This window comes from Semicossyphus pulcher, unplaced genomic scaffold, assembly GCF_022749685.1.
Source record: "Semicossyphus pulcher isolate SPU_LCO1_2020_fin unplaced genomic scaffold, fSemPul1.0.p SCAF_26, whole genome shotgun sequence".
Classification (NCBI taxonomy): Eukaryota; Metazoa; Chordata; class Actinopteri; order Labriformes; family Labridae; genus Semicossyphus; species Semicossyphus pulcher.
The window spans coordinates 672,501-686,690 of record NW_027211700.1 but is presented as its reverse complement, the minus strand read 5'-3'; the positions used below and the strand labels follow the sequence as shown (position 1 = coordinate 686,690).

The 14,190-nt window shown below is 47.1% G+C and overlaps 1 protein-coding gene across 2 annotated transcripts in view; it reads right to left on the bottom strand.

The window, feature by feature from the left end:
- Positions 1–5,032: 5,032 nt before the first annotated feature.
- nf1a (neurofibromin 1a) overlaps positions 5,033–14,190 on the bottom strand; it is a 71,159-nt gene continuing 62,001 nt past the window's right edge. For both annotated transcript variants that reach the window (XM_069676524.1, XM_069676525.1), the window contains exons 54-57: positions 12,240–12,382; positions 12,072–12,118; positions 10,978–11,194; positions 5,033–9,285 (exon numbers count right to left, since the gene is read on the bottom strand). In XM_069676524.1, coding sequence (XP_069532625.1) covers positions 9,143–9,285; positions 10,978–11,194; positions 12,072–12,118; positions 12,240–12,382 — 550 coding nt within the window. In that variant the 3' untranslated portion in view covers positions 5,033–9,142. The remainder of the gene's footprint in view (positions 9,286–10,977; positions 11,195–12,071; positions 12,119–12,239; positions 12,383–14,190) is intronic.

Sequence of the window (14,190 nt, the reverse complement as noted above, 5' to 3'; positions counted from 1 at the left end):
ACCCCTTTAGGGTGATCTGATGGCAGTTAAACCAGTTGTTCTCCAGTTGGACCTGGACATTAAGTCAAATTTTACTGAAAATTCACAAGTGTGAAAGAGAGTCCGTCTGAAAGGCCGCAGCAGGACAAGGTTAAAGGGACACACACAGGGCTACCTGTGATTGACAAGGTGCTACATCAGCAGCCTTAAAAACATGTCTTCAGTGTTTGGTTGTACTAAAAGTCACTGAGGAGTCGGCTTATTAGATTTTTCTCTAAGTACATTGTTAAAAGCTAGTTTTATGTTACCACAAATAGCATCACAATAAATATTATAATTACAGTTAATTAAAGATGCAGTTGTCAAACATAGCTAGCACTATGGTAGCTGATAACTTAGCATTTGCAAACAGCCTACTCCTCTCCAGGTCCACCCTCTCGTTCATTGTCATGTTTTGTAAAATATTGTTGGTCACTGCTCATCAAACAGACTGGAATTAATTCTGATCACTCGATATGACCTACAAAAGCAAACCAGATCATCACAGACAAGATTGATTATTTCTATATAGTTATTTTTAATGCCTGAAACTGCAGGACAAAATCAGCAAAGAGATGAGAGGTACGGCTTTGTCCACAGGGGGCGCCAAAATCACAGGAGCTTTGATCGTCGCCTCTTCTATACTATATAGTGGTAGTTTGGAAACAACATCTGTGACTGTTAAAAAGTATGAGTATGGTATTAATATGGCAGTATATATAGTATTATACATTAATTCAAAACTTAATCTGTCAGGCAGAGATCATATTTAATCAGAAGAAAGTGGTAAATATCTAATATGAGAATCATTCAAATACATTTTTACTACGCAAGTTTTGTTAAAAGGAAAATTTGTGGGTTGGCAAGTCTGTTGTTGTTTTAAGGGTTGGTGGGACGCTGGTTGTTTCCTGGACTGGTGGGCACCTGGTTGTCCTGATGGTTGGTTTGTGGGTTCGTGGGCTGCTGGTTGTTGTAAGAGGTATTTTTTGGGTTGGCAGGCTGCTGGTTTTGACCTGGGCTGGTGGGCACATCGTGGCTGTGAGGGGTCTTCTGCTGGTTGGTGGGATGCCCGTTGTGACCTGGGCTGGTGGGCACATCGTGGCTGTGAGGGGTCTTCTGCTGGTTGGTGGGATGCCCGTTGTGACCTGGGCTGGTGGGCACAACGTGGCTGTGAGGGGTCTTCTGCTGGTTGGTGGGATGCCCGTTGTGACCTGAGCTGGTGGGCACATCGTGACTGTGAGGGGTCTTCTGCTGGTTGGTGGGATGCCCGTTGTGACCTGAGCTGGTGGGCACAACGTGGCTGTGAGGGGTCTTCTGCTGGTTGGTGGGATGCCCGTTGTGACCTGGGCTGGTGGGCACAACGTGGCTGTGAGGGGTCTTCTGCTGGTTGGTGGGATGCCCGTTGTGACCTGAGCTGGTGGGCACATCGTGGCTGTGAGGGGTCTTCTGCTGGTTGGTGGGATGCCCGTTGTGACCTGGGCTGGTGGGCACAACGTGGCTGTGAGGGGTCTTCTGCTGGTTGGTGGGATGCCCGTTGTGACCTGAGCTGGTGGGCACATCGTGGCTGTGAGGGGTCTTCTGCTGGTTGGTGGGATGCCCGTTGTGACCTGAGCTGGTGGGCACATCGTGGCTCTGAGGGGTCTTCTGCTGGTTGGTGGGATGCCCGTTGTGACCTGGGCTGGTGGGCACATCGTGGCTCTGAGGGGTCTTCTGCTGGTTGGTGGGATGCCCGTTGTGACCTGGGCTGGTGGGCACATCGTGGCTCTGAGGGGTCTTCTGCTGGTTGGTGGGATGCCCGTTGTGACCTGGGCTGGTGGGCACATCGTGGCTCTGAGGGGTCTTCTGCTGGTTGGTGGGATGCCCGTTGTGACCTGGGCTGGTGGGCACATCGTGGCTCTGAGGGGTCTTCTGCTGGTTGGTGGGATGCCCGTTGTGACCTGGGCTGGTGGGCACATCGTGGCTCTGAGGGGTCTTCTGCTGGTTGGTGGGATGCCCGTTGTGACCTGGGCTGGTGGGCACATCGTGGCTCTGAGGGGTCTTCTGCTGGTTGGTGGGATGCCCGTTGTGACCTGGGCTGGTGGGCACATCGTGGCTCTGAGGGGTCTTCTGCTGGTTGTTGTGTTGGTTGGCCAGTTGTTGTTCTGAGGGTTGTTTTGTGGGTCGGTGGGCTGCTGGTTGTTTGGTTCTGGATTGGTAAGCTCTTGGTTGTTTCCTGATTTGCTGCTCAGGTAGGATGACCTCTGATAGCTTCCTGATGAACAAAACATCATCCTCAGTAGAGTCAGTAGTAGAGAATGTTTCGATCATGATCATTGAGATGTCTTACTTACAATCAGGACCGATATCAAGGCAATACTTAACTGTTGGAGAAATTGTCAAAGTAAACTATTATACGACGTAATAATGATTGAATGTCACCACAGCAAATAATTTATACAGAATTAAGAATAGAATACATTACCCATTTGATCATTGTTGCAGATGATGTTGGACCTTTTTACCCTGCAAGAAGGAATGATTCTATTGTTACTAATGAGTGTTAACACCATGCAGAGATATGAAAGCATGAGTCTGGTTCTGCTCGAGGTTTCTGCCTGTTAAAGGAAGTTTTTCTGCCAATGTGCCGAATGTTGCTGCTCATGGTGATTCATGTTGGGCCTCTCTTTAAATAATAAACAAAGAGTCGGTCTAGACCTGCTCTGTTTGTAAAGTGTCTCGAGATAACTCTGGTTATGATTTGGCGCTATACAAATAAAATTTGATTTTGAATTTGATTGATTGATTGATATGAAAGTGCATAAATGAAAACCTTTGACTAATCGTGTAAACAGATACGTCTTTATGCATGCAGCCCAAACAACACGACATGCACCCTTAGAACTCAGATAACTAAAACTTAAATATGTCCGATGTAATTCTGAAAACAGTCCCTAACTTGATCGTGTTCCTAAGAAGCAATCACTGAAATAATTCTTTTTTTTAAAGAATAAAATGCTAAATAAATTTTACATTAAAGAGACATCAAAGAGAAAAACACTCACCGAAAGTTAAAGGTGCCGTTGGATCAGAAACTGTCTCTCTGTCCAAACAGGAAACAGTTTTTCAATTGAACACCTGATGGTTGGAAGGTTTGGTTTCAGTAAACACCCACACTCACTAGAAACTGTGTCACAGCACACACCCAATGTGTAATGATTATAATTGTATCAGTCAATTGCAACCAAAGAGGGAAAGCATTAAGTGCCACGTCTATAGTTACTACACCACCTTTTCAAGCCGTGCTGGCGTCTTCAACCGCAGCTTCCTGTTTCCTCACAGTTCTGGTCCGAGTTGTTCACAAAATTCAACCCGGATCAGAATTATCCTGATTTGAAATCCCATGTTTTGCTCTCCATGACCAGCTGATCCATTTCATTTTAATTCTGTTGTTTCAAAGCAAGATTAAATAAGATGACCCTGATCCCAAACACACGTTTTTAAGCCTGAATCCTTCCCTCTGCTGGGAGTTATCACATCCTGCTCCATCCTAGCTTTGAACAGCAAAGTGGAGGTTTTAACTAAATAAAAAAACTGGATTTACAGTTTTTCTTTAGAACAACCCATTCTCAAGATTTGATCCAGCCTCTAGCCTTAATCTGATCTGATTTCTTTTGAACACCTGGGCCGCGAGTTTAGGTTTGTGCTGCTTTGTCTGTGAAGGTTCTCAGTCATCCAGGTCATGGTACTTCTGAGCTTAATCCAAAAGGCAGCTGGACTTGGTTGAAGTTCTTGAAGACGTTTCACCTCTCATCAGAAAGGCTTCTTCAGTTTGAGCCGCTTTGTTGTAACTAGAGCTGCACAGTTAATCATTAATCCTGATCATGATTCTTCCCACGATTAAATCAACATGACTGATTTTCCAGGGCAAACTTTTAAAGTGAGTGAGGCATGTGAAAGAACGAGAGAAAGAAGGAAGAGACTTCACGTTGAAAACATCACTTACGAATGAACAGGACAACATGAGCAAAGAGATCAGAGGCACGGCTTCGTCCACAGGGGGCGCCACAATCTACACAAACTAAAAGTTCCTCACAAGAGCTTTAGTTCAATTTAAAATGAAGGCGACGCTTTTTTCGCTCACAATCAAGCGACCTATATTTATAGGTCTATTTATACGATGATATCGAGTCCAGTACAAAAGCAATTAAAAGACAACAAAGCGCTGAAAGAACCAGACTGACGACATCATGGATGTGTTTAAACGCCTGCAGGGATGAAACAGCTCGTCAGATTAGCACTGTGTTCTTCTTCTGCAGTTTGTAATCTGGAGATCATTATAGATTATTTTTTCAACACGATGACGTCAGAACATGTGACTTGTGTCAGGTCTCACTTTGTTCCTGTCGTGAAACCAGTTTCTTATATTTCTTTATTTTCTTTACTTTTCAGTTTCTTCAGACGCAGCGACTGTTTTTAAAGATAAACTCTCTTCTGTCCTTTTTAACCGATTTTTCAAAGTGAATCAAATAAAAGCTTCATCATTAAAACCAGTTCATTATTATCTGACGCAAAACTTTAGATTCAGCCGTCGATCTACGTTTAAAGACTCATTTACGGTCACGATCTGTCTAGTGAAGGACTCGGTGCGGACGAGAGGCTGGAATGAGTTCCCTCTGCGGGGTACCCGGGCTCAGCCTCAGAGACAGAGCCGCTGCTCCTTCAGGTCCTAACCCCTCCCCTCCCTCTGGTCTGTGTGACTCTCAATGGGAGCATCAGTGACTAAATGAACATCACGCTGTGTTGAAGAAGACTTGAAACTAGAGACTGAGACCATAAACTCATGAGGAACATGTTTACTGAGGGAATACATCAGGAGAGGAGGAGGACCGTGTTCTCAGACTTTGCCCCCTGCTGGACATGAGAGAGAATGCAGGTTTTCTGCTGTTCAGCGTAAGTGTGCCGCTACCTGACCTGTTTCAAACATAACTCACCTTATAAAGAAAAGTCTGGTTCCTGTCATCACACAGCGACATGGTGGAGAGCAAAACATTTTATTACTAACACTGGAATAGTTCAATTTGTATATTATTATACAGAAACTAACTGCTTTACAAAAACAAAATGATACAATATCACATGTATGTACAGTGTAGTAAATATACCATCTCAAATTGTACACAAAGTATTTACAATTGTCACACATACTGCATTAAAAACAGAACTCAGGACTAGTACTCTACAGACGTTGGATTTTGCATAACATCAAATAAAACATGCCACATTATGAGGTTTCATCTTTACAAACCCATGACTGTTTTTAAATTAGTGCAAGTCAACCACTTGTTTCAGAGGTTATGGATACACAATCCTTATTATTCCATTCACACACACGTCAAAGTAAAAACCTGGAACCACTTCTGCTCACAGTCCTGCTCACACACGTCCTGGTTGTGTTTGGTTGCAGGAGCACGCTCTGATTCTATGACTCGGGGTTTATGGACGCTCATTAATGATCAGGGAGTGCAGCTTTAAGATGAGTTACAGTGAATAGATCTGATTCATGTACCTCCACAGAAATCCTCCCACACTGACCTTTGACCCCAACATCCTGTCGGTTACAAACGTGACGTGAACGTAGAAAAGGTGACGACGCTCCGGAGCCAGGGTTCAACTATGTACATGTTCAGACTTCTGTTAACAGTCGTCACGTTCACTTTACACCACAGACTGTATTAAAGATGGCCGACGTGAAGCCAAACCCTCTCTGTCGCCCCCTGCTGACTGGCTGCAGTATAGCTCATAAGCCCCGCCTCCTCCATGTTAACAGATGGAACATGAGTCAAACTATAAAATCAAAATACACGTCAAATACATTTTTCTCAAACATGGTTTCTGTCATTATAGTTAGTTCTTATCAGGCTGATTTATGTCCAAAGTGTTGTTTTTGATTTGATGCTAAAAAGGGGGTGTGGCCTCATGATTGACAGCTCTGTTGACAAATGGGGCTCCTGCAGCGTTCTGTTCCCGAGTAGCAGAGTAGAGGAGGAACGGAGAGAGGAGACGTAACTAACACTAACACTACAGTCATTGAACTTTCCATCAGCGTGAATATCTGCTTCAGACCGACACAAGAAGCTGTTCTGCTGCAGACTGAGCCCACCTGAGGGCTCCAATACGCCAAGGACACCTGAGGGCTCCAACACGCCAAGGACACCTGAGGGCTCCAACACGCCAAGGACACCTGAGGGCTCCAACACGCCAAGGACACAAGGGAAAGGTGTGTGTCGGGGAGAGGAAGGGGCAGGGTGTCAATACTGCGGGGGGACACAAGAGGAGGAGACACGTCGGCCATCTTTATGTACGGTCAATGGTCGGACCAAAACCAAAAGAAGCAAAGCGATGATTTAAACAGAAGTGACGTTCCTCTGAACACCCTGTTTGCGTCCTGTTGCTTTAACACAACTCTCTGCTGGTCTCTGACATCGCCCACCAAGCCGAGGAAACATGTTGCTCACCGTGTTTTATTAAAACAACAAACAAAGCTGAACCGCAGTTTGGAAACCTGACATCAGATGCACGTTTCAAACTGGGTGCTGAGTGGACTCTAACCAGCTCTCTGACTGAGCGTTTGTTTCTCTACGAAGCAGAAAATCTGATGAGGGGCATCTCATCTCAATCTTGTGAAAGAGCTAAAAACACGTCTCCTAAAGGCAGCTACAGCTACACGACCAACGCAGAGGGAACTGATGTTTCCAGAAGGTGACAGTTGAGCAGCAGATGTGTGGAGACGCTGTGCACGCTTAATCAAACAGGAAGTCAGTTATGAGACAGAACTCGACTGGTGCCGTGCACAGACGTTCAGGCAGGAGAGAAGAGGATCAGCACAGGCTCGTTCACACCTGCTGTTTAGTGTTTTAGATCCGTCAGTGTCAGATCAACCTGCAGCTGGAGGTTCAAACAGAGCTGACCTGCGACGGACTGAAGACGTGACCGGCTCAAACCTTTTCTTCGTCCTCTGCTGCAGACAGAAACACACAGCGACACGTCCCTCGAGCTTGTTTCAGCTCTGATGTAGTGAAACATATTTCATGTACATGTGAAGCAGCAGCTGCCTGAAGGAGAAACACTCGCCTCTCTCAGACTTGGGGAAGTCATGCGGAGCAGGCGTCTTTCAGAGCGCCTCTGTGTCAACAACAACCTGAAGAACTAGAAGTGACGCTCTTAGAGGAAAGATCTGTGTCATGGATCTCTGACAGCGCGAGCAGCATCAGGACCGTCTGCAGGTGCATGCTGGGAGATGAGACACCCGACGCAGACACAACAAACAGCTGATGTGGACCTGAACTCTGTCCGACCTCAGACTGAACATCAGCAGCTACAGGAAGCAGAAAAGGTCACATTGTGTTTAAACCGTAATGAAGGTCGTCAGTCGTTAATGCAGTCGCTCTGTGTGTTGGAGCTGCTCCTACACACCGTCCGCTCCGTGTCTGGCTGGTTTCGAAACGTTTTTAAGGCTGATTGATGTTCTGGACACGCTCAGTGTGAAACAAAGGTTTAAACTACGTCTCTGTCTTTGATGCTCCGGACAAAATAAAACCAGCACGGACGAGGAACGGCTCGAGGTCAAAATCTCAAAGATGTCAGTTTTCTTCTCTTTGACGCCACCTGTGGTCACAAGTGGTAACTGCAGGCGTGTTTCGGCTCTCGCTGACGGATGTCTTCGTCTTCATCTGAACGTTGAGTTTGCTTTAGATTTACTCTTCTTGTCTGCAGTCATACAGCTCGTCTCTCTGGACGACCAAGCGCTGCTGAGGGACGAGCGTTCATGAAACCAAACAGTGAACAGTGAACACGCTGCACCAGCTTTAGTTTGACCACAGGCAGAAAGTAAACTGCTTCGGATTCTAACTTTCAGGTTTCAGGTCGATGTGAGCAGAACCGAACGTGCTCGGAGCCTCCGTCAGGATTTAGTTTCATAAATAACGTTCAGTTAAAACGCCTGAAAGCTGCACAGCGCCTCCTTCAGGGGGAGCTTTCCTTCACGGGTGAACCCGAGGAGGTTGCAGCTGCAGCTCAGTGGTGCAGGCGGTCGATCAGAGCTGGAATCAGGAGTGGGCTTCCTGGCGTCGCCCCGGGCTGACAGACGGAGGTGGAGAGCTGAGGATTATTGCCTACGTCACACTTTTCCTCGTCACTGTGTAAACTCATTAAAACTCGCGGCTTCAGACTGAAAAAAGAACTAAACTAAAAGTGGAGACAGAAACGGAGAGCGTGGAGCTATGTACACGGCTGCTGTGTCCCTCGTGCTCTGCATGTCGACACATGAACACAAGAAGAAGAAGTGTGGCTCTATCTAGCTGTACAGGATAAATACTCTCAGGCAACAGGGTATACGGATGATTGTATATCTGACGATCATTGGAGGCCGCGGGGGAGGCAGCTCGTGTCGGACTCGTGGTGATATGAACGGCTCGCCTCCATAATTAGTACCTGTTCTTTGTCCCAGCAAGGTTCACCTTTACAAATTGTACACATTGAAAAACCCTGACAAGGCACACCATGGAGAGAACGGCAACATCGAATCAGCACTACGGACTAGTTATACATAATCTGTCTATGTAAAATATGTACAGGGCCCGGGGGGAGGGGCTCACACGTCCCAGCAGGCCACGCCCCCTCTCTGCTGCTGTCATTGGTCCGTCGGGCTGACACAGGAGTGTTTAAGGAAGGCCTTATGTCAGTGTTTGAGCTGCAGAGCCTCCACGTCTGTTTGTGTCCCTCAGTGTGACCTTCATCCTCCAGCAGCTCAACGTCCGTGAAGAAGAGCTCACACGCGACCTCCAGAGCCAACAGAAGAACTCCTCGACCTCCAGACAACAGAAGAAGAACTCCTCGACCTCCAGACAACAGAAGAAGAACTCCTCGAGCAGCGCCGTCTCAAAGGAAAGCAGCACAAAATTCAAGTCTGCCCTTTCCCGTATTCCTCCTCGATGCAAAACTCACTCCTGCCAGAGCAACGACCGTGAAGAAGAAGGAGAAGAAGAAGAGGAGGCAATAAAAGGTAAAGGTGGAGTGCAGCATGAGGCCTGGCAGGCTGGGGGAGGGGCTTAGGAGGAGGACGAGGAGGGTGCTTTTCTCCGGCCGATCAGACGATCTTCTTGATGCTCGGTCTCTTGAAGCTGCCGGCGCTGCGCTGCTTCTGCACCTGACTGGCTGAGCCGTGGCGCGTGCGCCCCCCGCTGGACAGAGCGGAGCTGGGGGAGAGCTGCACGTTCTCCTTATCCACACCTGCAGAACACAGAACACAGAACACGGCGGGTTAGAAGGCATGTGAGGAAGCTCAAAGTTTAAAAGAATCAAAAACTTCTTGTGACCTTTGATAAATGTGATATTGATAATCAATAACAAGAATGAAAACAATGAATGTATATTAAAGACACAAAGACACAAAGATTCTTCAACGCTGTGTGTCTGCAGAGGCGGAGCCTGCAGGGCCGGAGCCTGCAGAGGCGGAGCCTGCAGGGCCGGAGGCTGCAGATTCAGGACCGCATTCCTCGGACCCTCGTGTTTTTGCAACAGCGCCACCTACTGGACGACTGTTAAAACAACTAATGCCGTTTTCTGCCCAAATAACACAAACAACTTCGAGTTTTAAAGGTTTATTACACCCAAATAGTAATTCTTAACTAAACTAACAACAGTTTAAAGTTTTATAAATGTAAATATAACTCACAGATTCTTGAGATGTTGAAATAGAATCTTTATTAAAGCACAAAAACAGAACAAACAATGAAAACATTTCTCTCAACAGAAAAATAAAACATGCTGTGTAACTAAGATAACAGACACACTGAGCATGACAGGTGCTCACTGAAGACGTCAGGTGTTCTTCTCTGTCATCCAACAAACAGGCCGAGAGAAGAGACGCAGAGACCGAGAGGAGGGAACAGAGAGAACATGTTATTGATGTCGGACTTTTCCAGAACCAGATTCAGTTCAGACGGTGAAGCAGCTAACAGCACTACCTGTTTCATGCTTTCCCTTCCTGCCTACAACATTCCTCCACTTCTCTAGAACAGTAAACAGACAACATGATCAATGCTGGGATAACAGAAATATCAGTAACACTTAAAAAAATTCCTACTTCTTAATTAAACTTACAGTGGTAGATAGCTTATTAAGACTGTATCGTTCATTTCATATAATGTAACCACTTCATACGGGCCGAGCTGTACAGTAAATGACACGACAAGGTGTCGACCTGCAGGCTGATAAATCCTGTTAAAAATCAACAGTCTGCTAACACTAGCCGTGGTGTAAACAGACAGGAAGCTGCTTGATGAGGACATTTAAACCTCACTCAAATAATTACACATTAATACAATAAAAACGCTTCAATGAAAACATGTTTTTCCCACATCAGCCACACTGCCGCTTTCATCCTCTTTAAGTTTATTAAACTAACGAATACCCCGACCCCACCACACGGCTCGTTTCCAACAGGCTATCATGAGCTATCAGGTGAGTGTAGCTCCTTTCAGACTAATCATAGCAGTAAATATAAACGTATCACACAGAACGGTTTCATGATATTAAACAAATCATTTGATGAACATTCAATACTCACGCTCCGGTCGTCGGCCATGTTGTTGATAAAATGCTTCTTTAGCTGCACTAGGTGGCGCTGTCACAAACAGCCAGGGTCCTAGAAATGCGGTCCTGAATCTGCAGCCTCCGGCTCTGCAGACGCACGCTACTCCAATTCTTTAAGGTCAGAGCTCTCTCCTGTGTGTAACGTGATTTATCGAGCAGCAGGGGGCGCTGCAGCTCACACTCTGCATGCAGTAACATCACTCATCACCGAGGAGCTCAGAGAATAACTCAGTATGAATGAAGGTCAGGAGAGGAGGTGGGTGTGTGTGTGTGTGTGTGTGTGTGTGTGTGTGTGTGTGTGTGTGTGTGTGTGTGTGTGTGAGAGACCTGGCGAGTGCTGCGAGGTGGCCAGTGAGGTCATGGAGTTGGACAGGTTGAGGTTGGCAGTGATGCTGAGCTGGCTCTGGCTGGTGGGGGGGTAGGGGGAGGTGGGGGTCCTCAGCTGCTCCTCCCCCCGCTCCTCATCAGCCGCCGGCAGGTAGCTGTCAATCAACGCCTCCAGGAACTTAACGATCAGCTCCGCGTAGTCCGGGATCTGCGTTTGCTGCGGGAGGAAGCGGAGCGTCAGAGAGAAGGACGAAACACTGACTCTGATCACGTTCACGTTCTCGTTCTCGTTCTCTGCGTGTTGCGTTTGTCTTCACATCCCTACAGTCCAGACAACCCGAGCTCGGGGAGGAAGCAGGTAGATTAACCACAGTCATTGATTACAGTGTGCAAATTAAAGAAACACAAGACAAAGTGAAGACAACACATCAGATGTTTGTAGGAACACGAGCAGAATGTTTCAGAACTCTGGAGCATGAATGTGTTTTATACTCTGCAACAGAAACCGTGTTTACAGCTTCGTCATTGTGACGTCATTTTTTATCTTCATACACAGCTGGCTGCCTCCTATAAACCACTGCGACCAATACGCCATGTAAAATGCAGAGAGGTCTGTTGTTATTTTAGCCTGAATAACCCTAAATAATAAATAATAAACTATAAATAATAAATAATAAATCATAAACAATAAATAATAAATAATAAACTATAAATAATAAACTATAAATAATAAATAATAAACAATAAATAATAAATAACGATAGAAACAGTTTGATTTCGGGAAATCAAAGCACATGACGAGGGCGGAGACTGAGCGGCTGTGTTTACCTGCAGCGCTCACAGGGAGGTGCACTCTATGTTTTTGTAGCTATCAGTTCATCATTCACTGAAAATGATCTCCAGCCTCTCTGCTGCTCCGTGTGTGTGTGTGTGTGTGTGTGTGTGTGTGCATGCTTCATATATCACCACACCAATTGGCAGGCTGGCTGCACAGCTGTGGTGTAATTGCTTAGTAAGCTGAATCCTGCCCGTGCGGCGGCCAGAGGAGCCTCACACAGAATGAGAAAGTGACGTGAGGAGAGAATCAGTCATACCTTAGAGAAGGGTCCGGCAAACCTCCAGAGCCCATTAAAGCCAAAGCCTGTGAAATAAAGGAGGGGGGAGACGGGGGAGGAGGAGAGGGGAGGCGGGGTGAAAATGCTTACTAAGACCATAAATGTTTGATAAAGTGTTCCTGTGTGAGTCAGCAGGGGGCGCATTACTCTGCAGGTAGGAGGGCTGGTACTGCGGGGGCGACTCCTCGTGGTACACCACGCTCTGCACGATGCCGTGCACGGGGTTCAGGAGGTTGGTGTCCTGGCACATGGACAGCACAGTGTTGATCTTTGAGTCCAGCAGGTTGTGGCTGCAGAGGAGACGAACACATGAACATGATGCTCGGTGTGAAACCCGGCTCTGCTGTAACGCTGATTAAATTAGACCCGTTGTGAGAACATGTTTATCTGTTAGCTGCTTGTGGTTCATCTTAACGTCGGCGCAGCGACCTGAGAAGCCGCAGCGTCTTAAAATACCTCCACGATGTACATAACCTGCTTTATATTCAGCTCCACTCATTCGCTCACACTCACACTTCAAGTGGTTTCACTTCAAATGTCGAGTTCATGTAAAGCTTTCTTCTGAAACGTCACAAAACAGAGACGGGAACAAGTTTCCATCGACTGCTCAGGAGCTTTAACTCCTAAAAACTCTCCATGGTCAGAAGTTCACAGGAAAGGCGACAGTTGACACAAAACCTGAGCAACGTGAGGAGACAGTACGAGTCAGAGGAGGAGTCCTCCAGGAGAGAGACAGAGGGAGGAGTCTGTTTCTGCGTGCCTACGAGGATGTCTGACTGAAACATCACCATGATCTCAGGTTGTTAAACACTTAGACAGCAGACTGTCAGAACGTCATGAGGTTCATTATTCATGTGGCTTATTACAAAGTCAGAAGAATAATGTCTGTGAATGTACGGACAAACAGACGTCTGAACGTCCTGTAGAAACACAGACAGTGGTGGAGGTCACATATAAACACACATGACTTCCTGTCAGTAAGAGACGTGTGATAATGAGCTCTTTGTAAGACACGAAGAATTCAGCATCAACGTGGAATCTTCTGAAACCTCGTCACAGAGCTGAGACGCTTCCTAAAGAGACAGGGACCAGGACAGACTCCAACAGGTGAGTCAGGACCAGGACAGACTCCAACAGGTGAGTCAGGACCAGGACAGACTCCAACAGGTGAGTCAGGACCAGGACAGACTCCAACAGGTGAGTCAGGACCAGGACAGACTATAACAGGTGAGTCAGGATCAGGACAGACTCCAACAGGTGAGTCAGGACCAGGACAGACTCTAACAGGTGAGTCAGGACCAGGACAGACTCCAACAGGTGAGTCAGGACCAGGACAGACTCTAACAGGTGAGTCAGGATCAGGACAGACTCCAACAGGTGAGTCAGGACCAGGACAGACTCCAACAGGGGAGTCAGGACCAGGACAGACTCTAACAGGTGAGTCAGGACCAGGACAGACTCCAACAGGTGAGTCAGGACCAGGACAGACTCTAACAGGTGAGTCAGGACCAAGACAGACTCCAACAGGTGAGTCAGGACCAGGACAGACTCCAACAGGTGAGTCAGGACCAGGACAGACTCCAACAGGTGAGTCAGGACCAGGACAGACTCCAACAGGTGAGTCAGGACCAGGACAGACTATAACAGGTGAGTCAGGACCAGGACAGACTCCAACAGGTGAGTCAGGACCAGGACAGACTCCAACAGGTGAGTCAGGATCAGGACAGACTCCAACAGGTGAGTCAGGACAGACTATAACAGGTGAGTCAGGACAGACTATAACAGGTGAGTCAGGACCAGGACAGACTCCAACAGGTGAGTCAGGACCAGGACAGACTCCAACAGGTGAGTCAGGACCAGGACAGACTAACAGGTGAGTCAGGACAGACTATAACAGGTGAGTCAGGACCAGGACAGACTCCAACAGGTGAGTCAGGACCAGGACAGACTCCAACAGGTGAGTCAGGACCAGGACAGACTATAACAGGTGAGTCAGGATCAGGACAGACTATAACAGGTGAGTCAGGACCAGGACAGACTCCAACAGGTGAGTCAGGACAGACTAACAGGTGAGTCAGGACGGACTCCAACAGGTGAG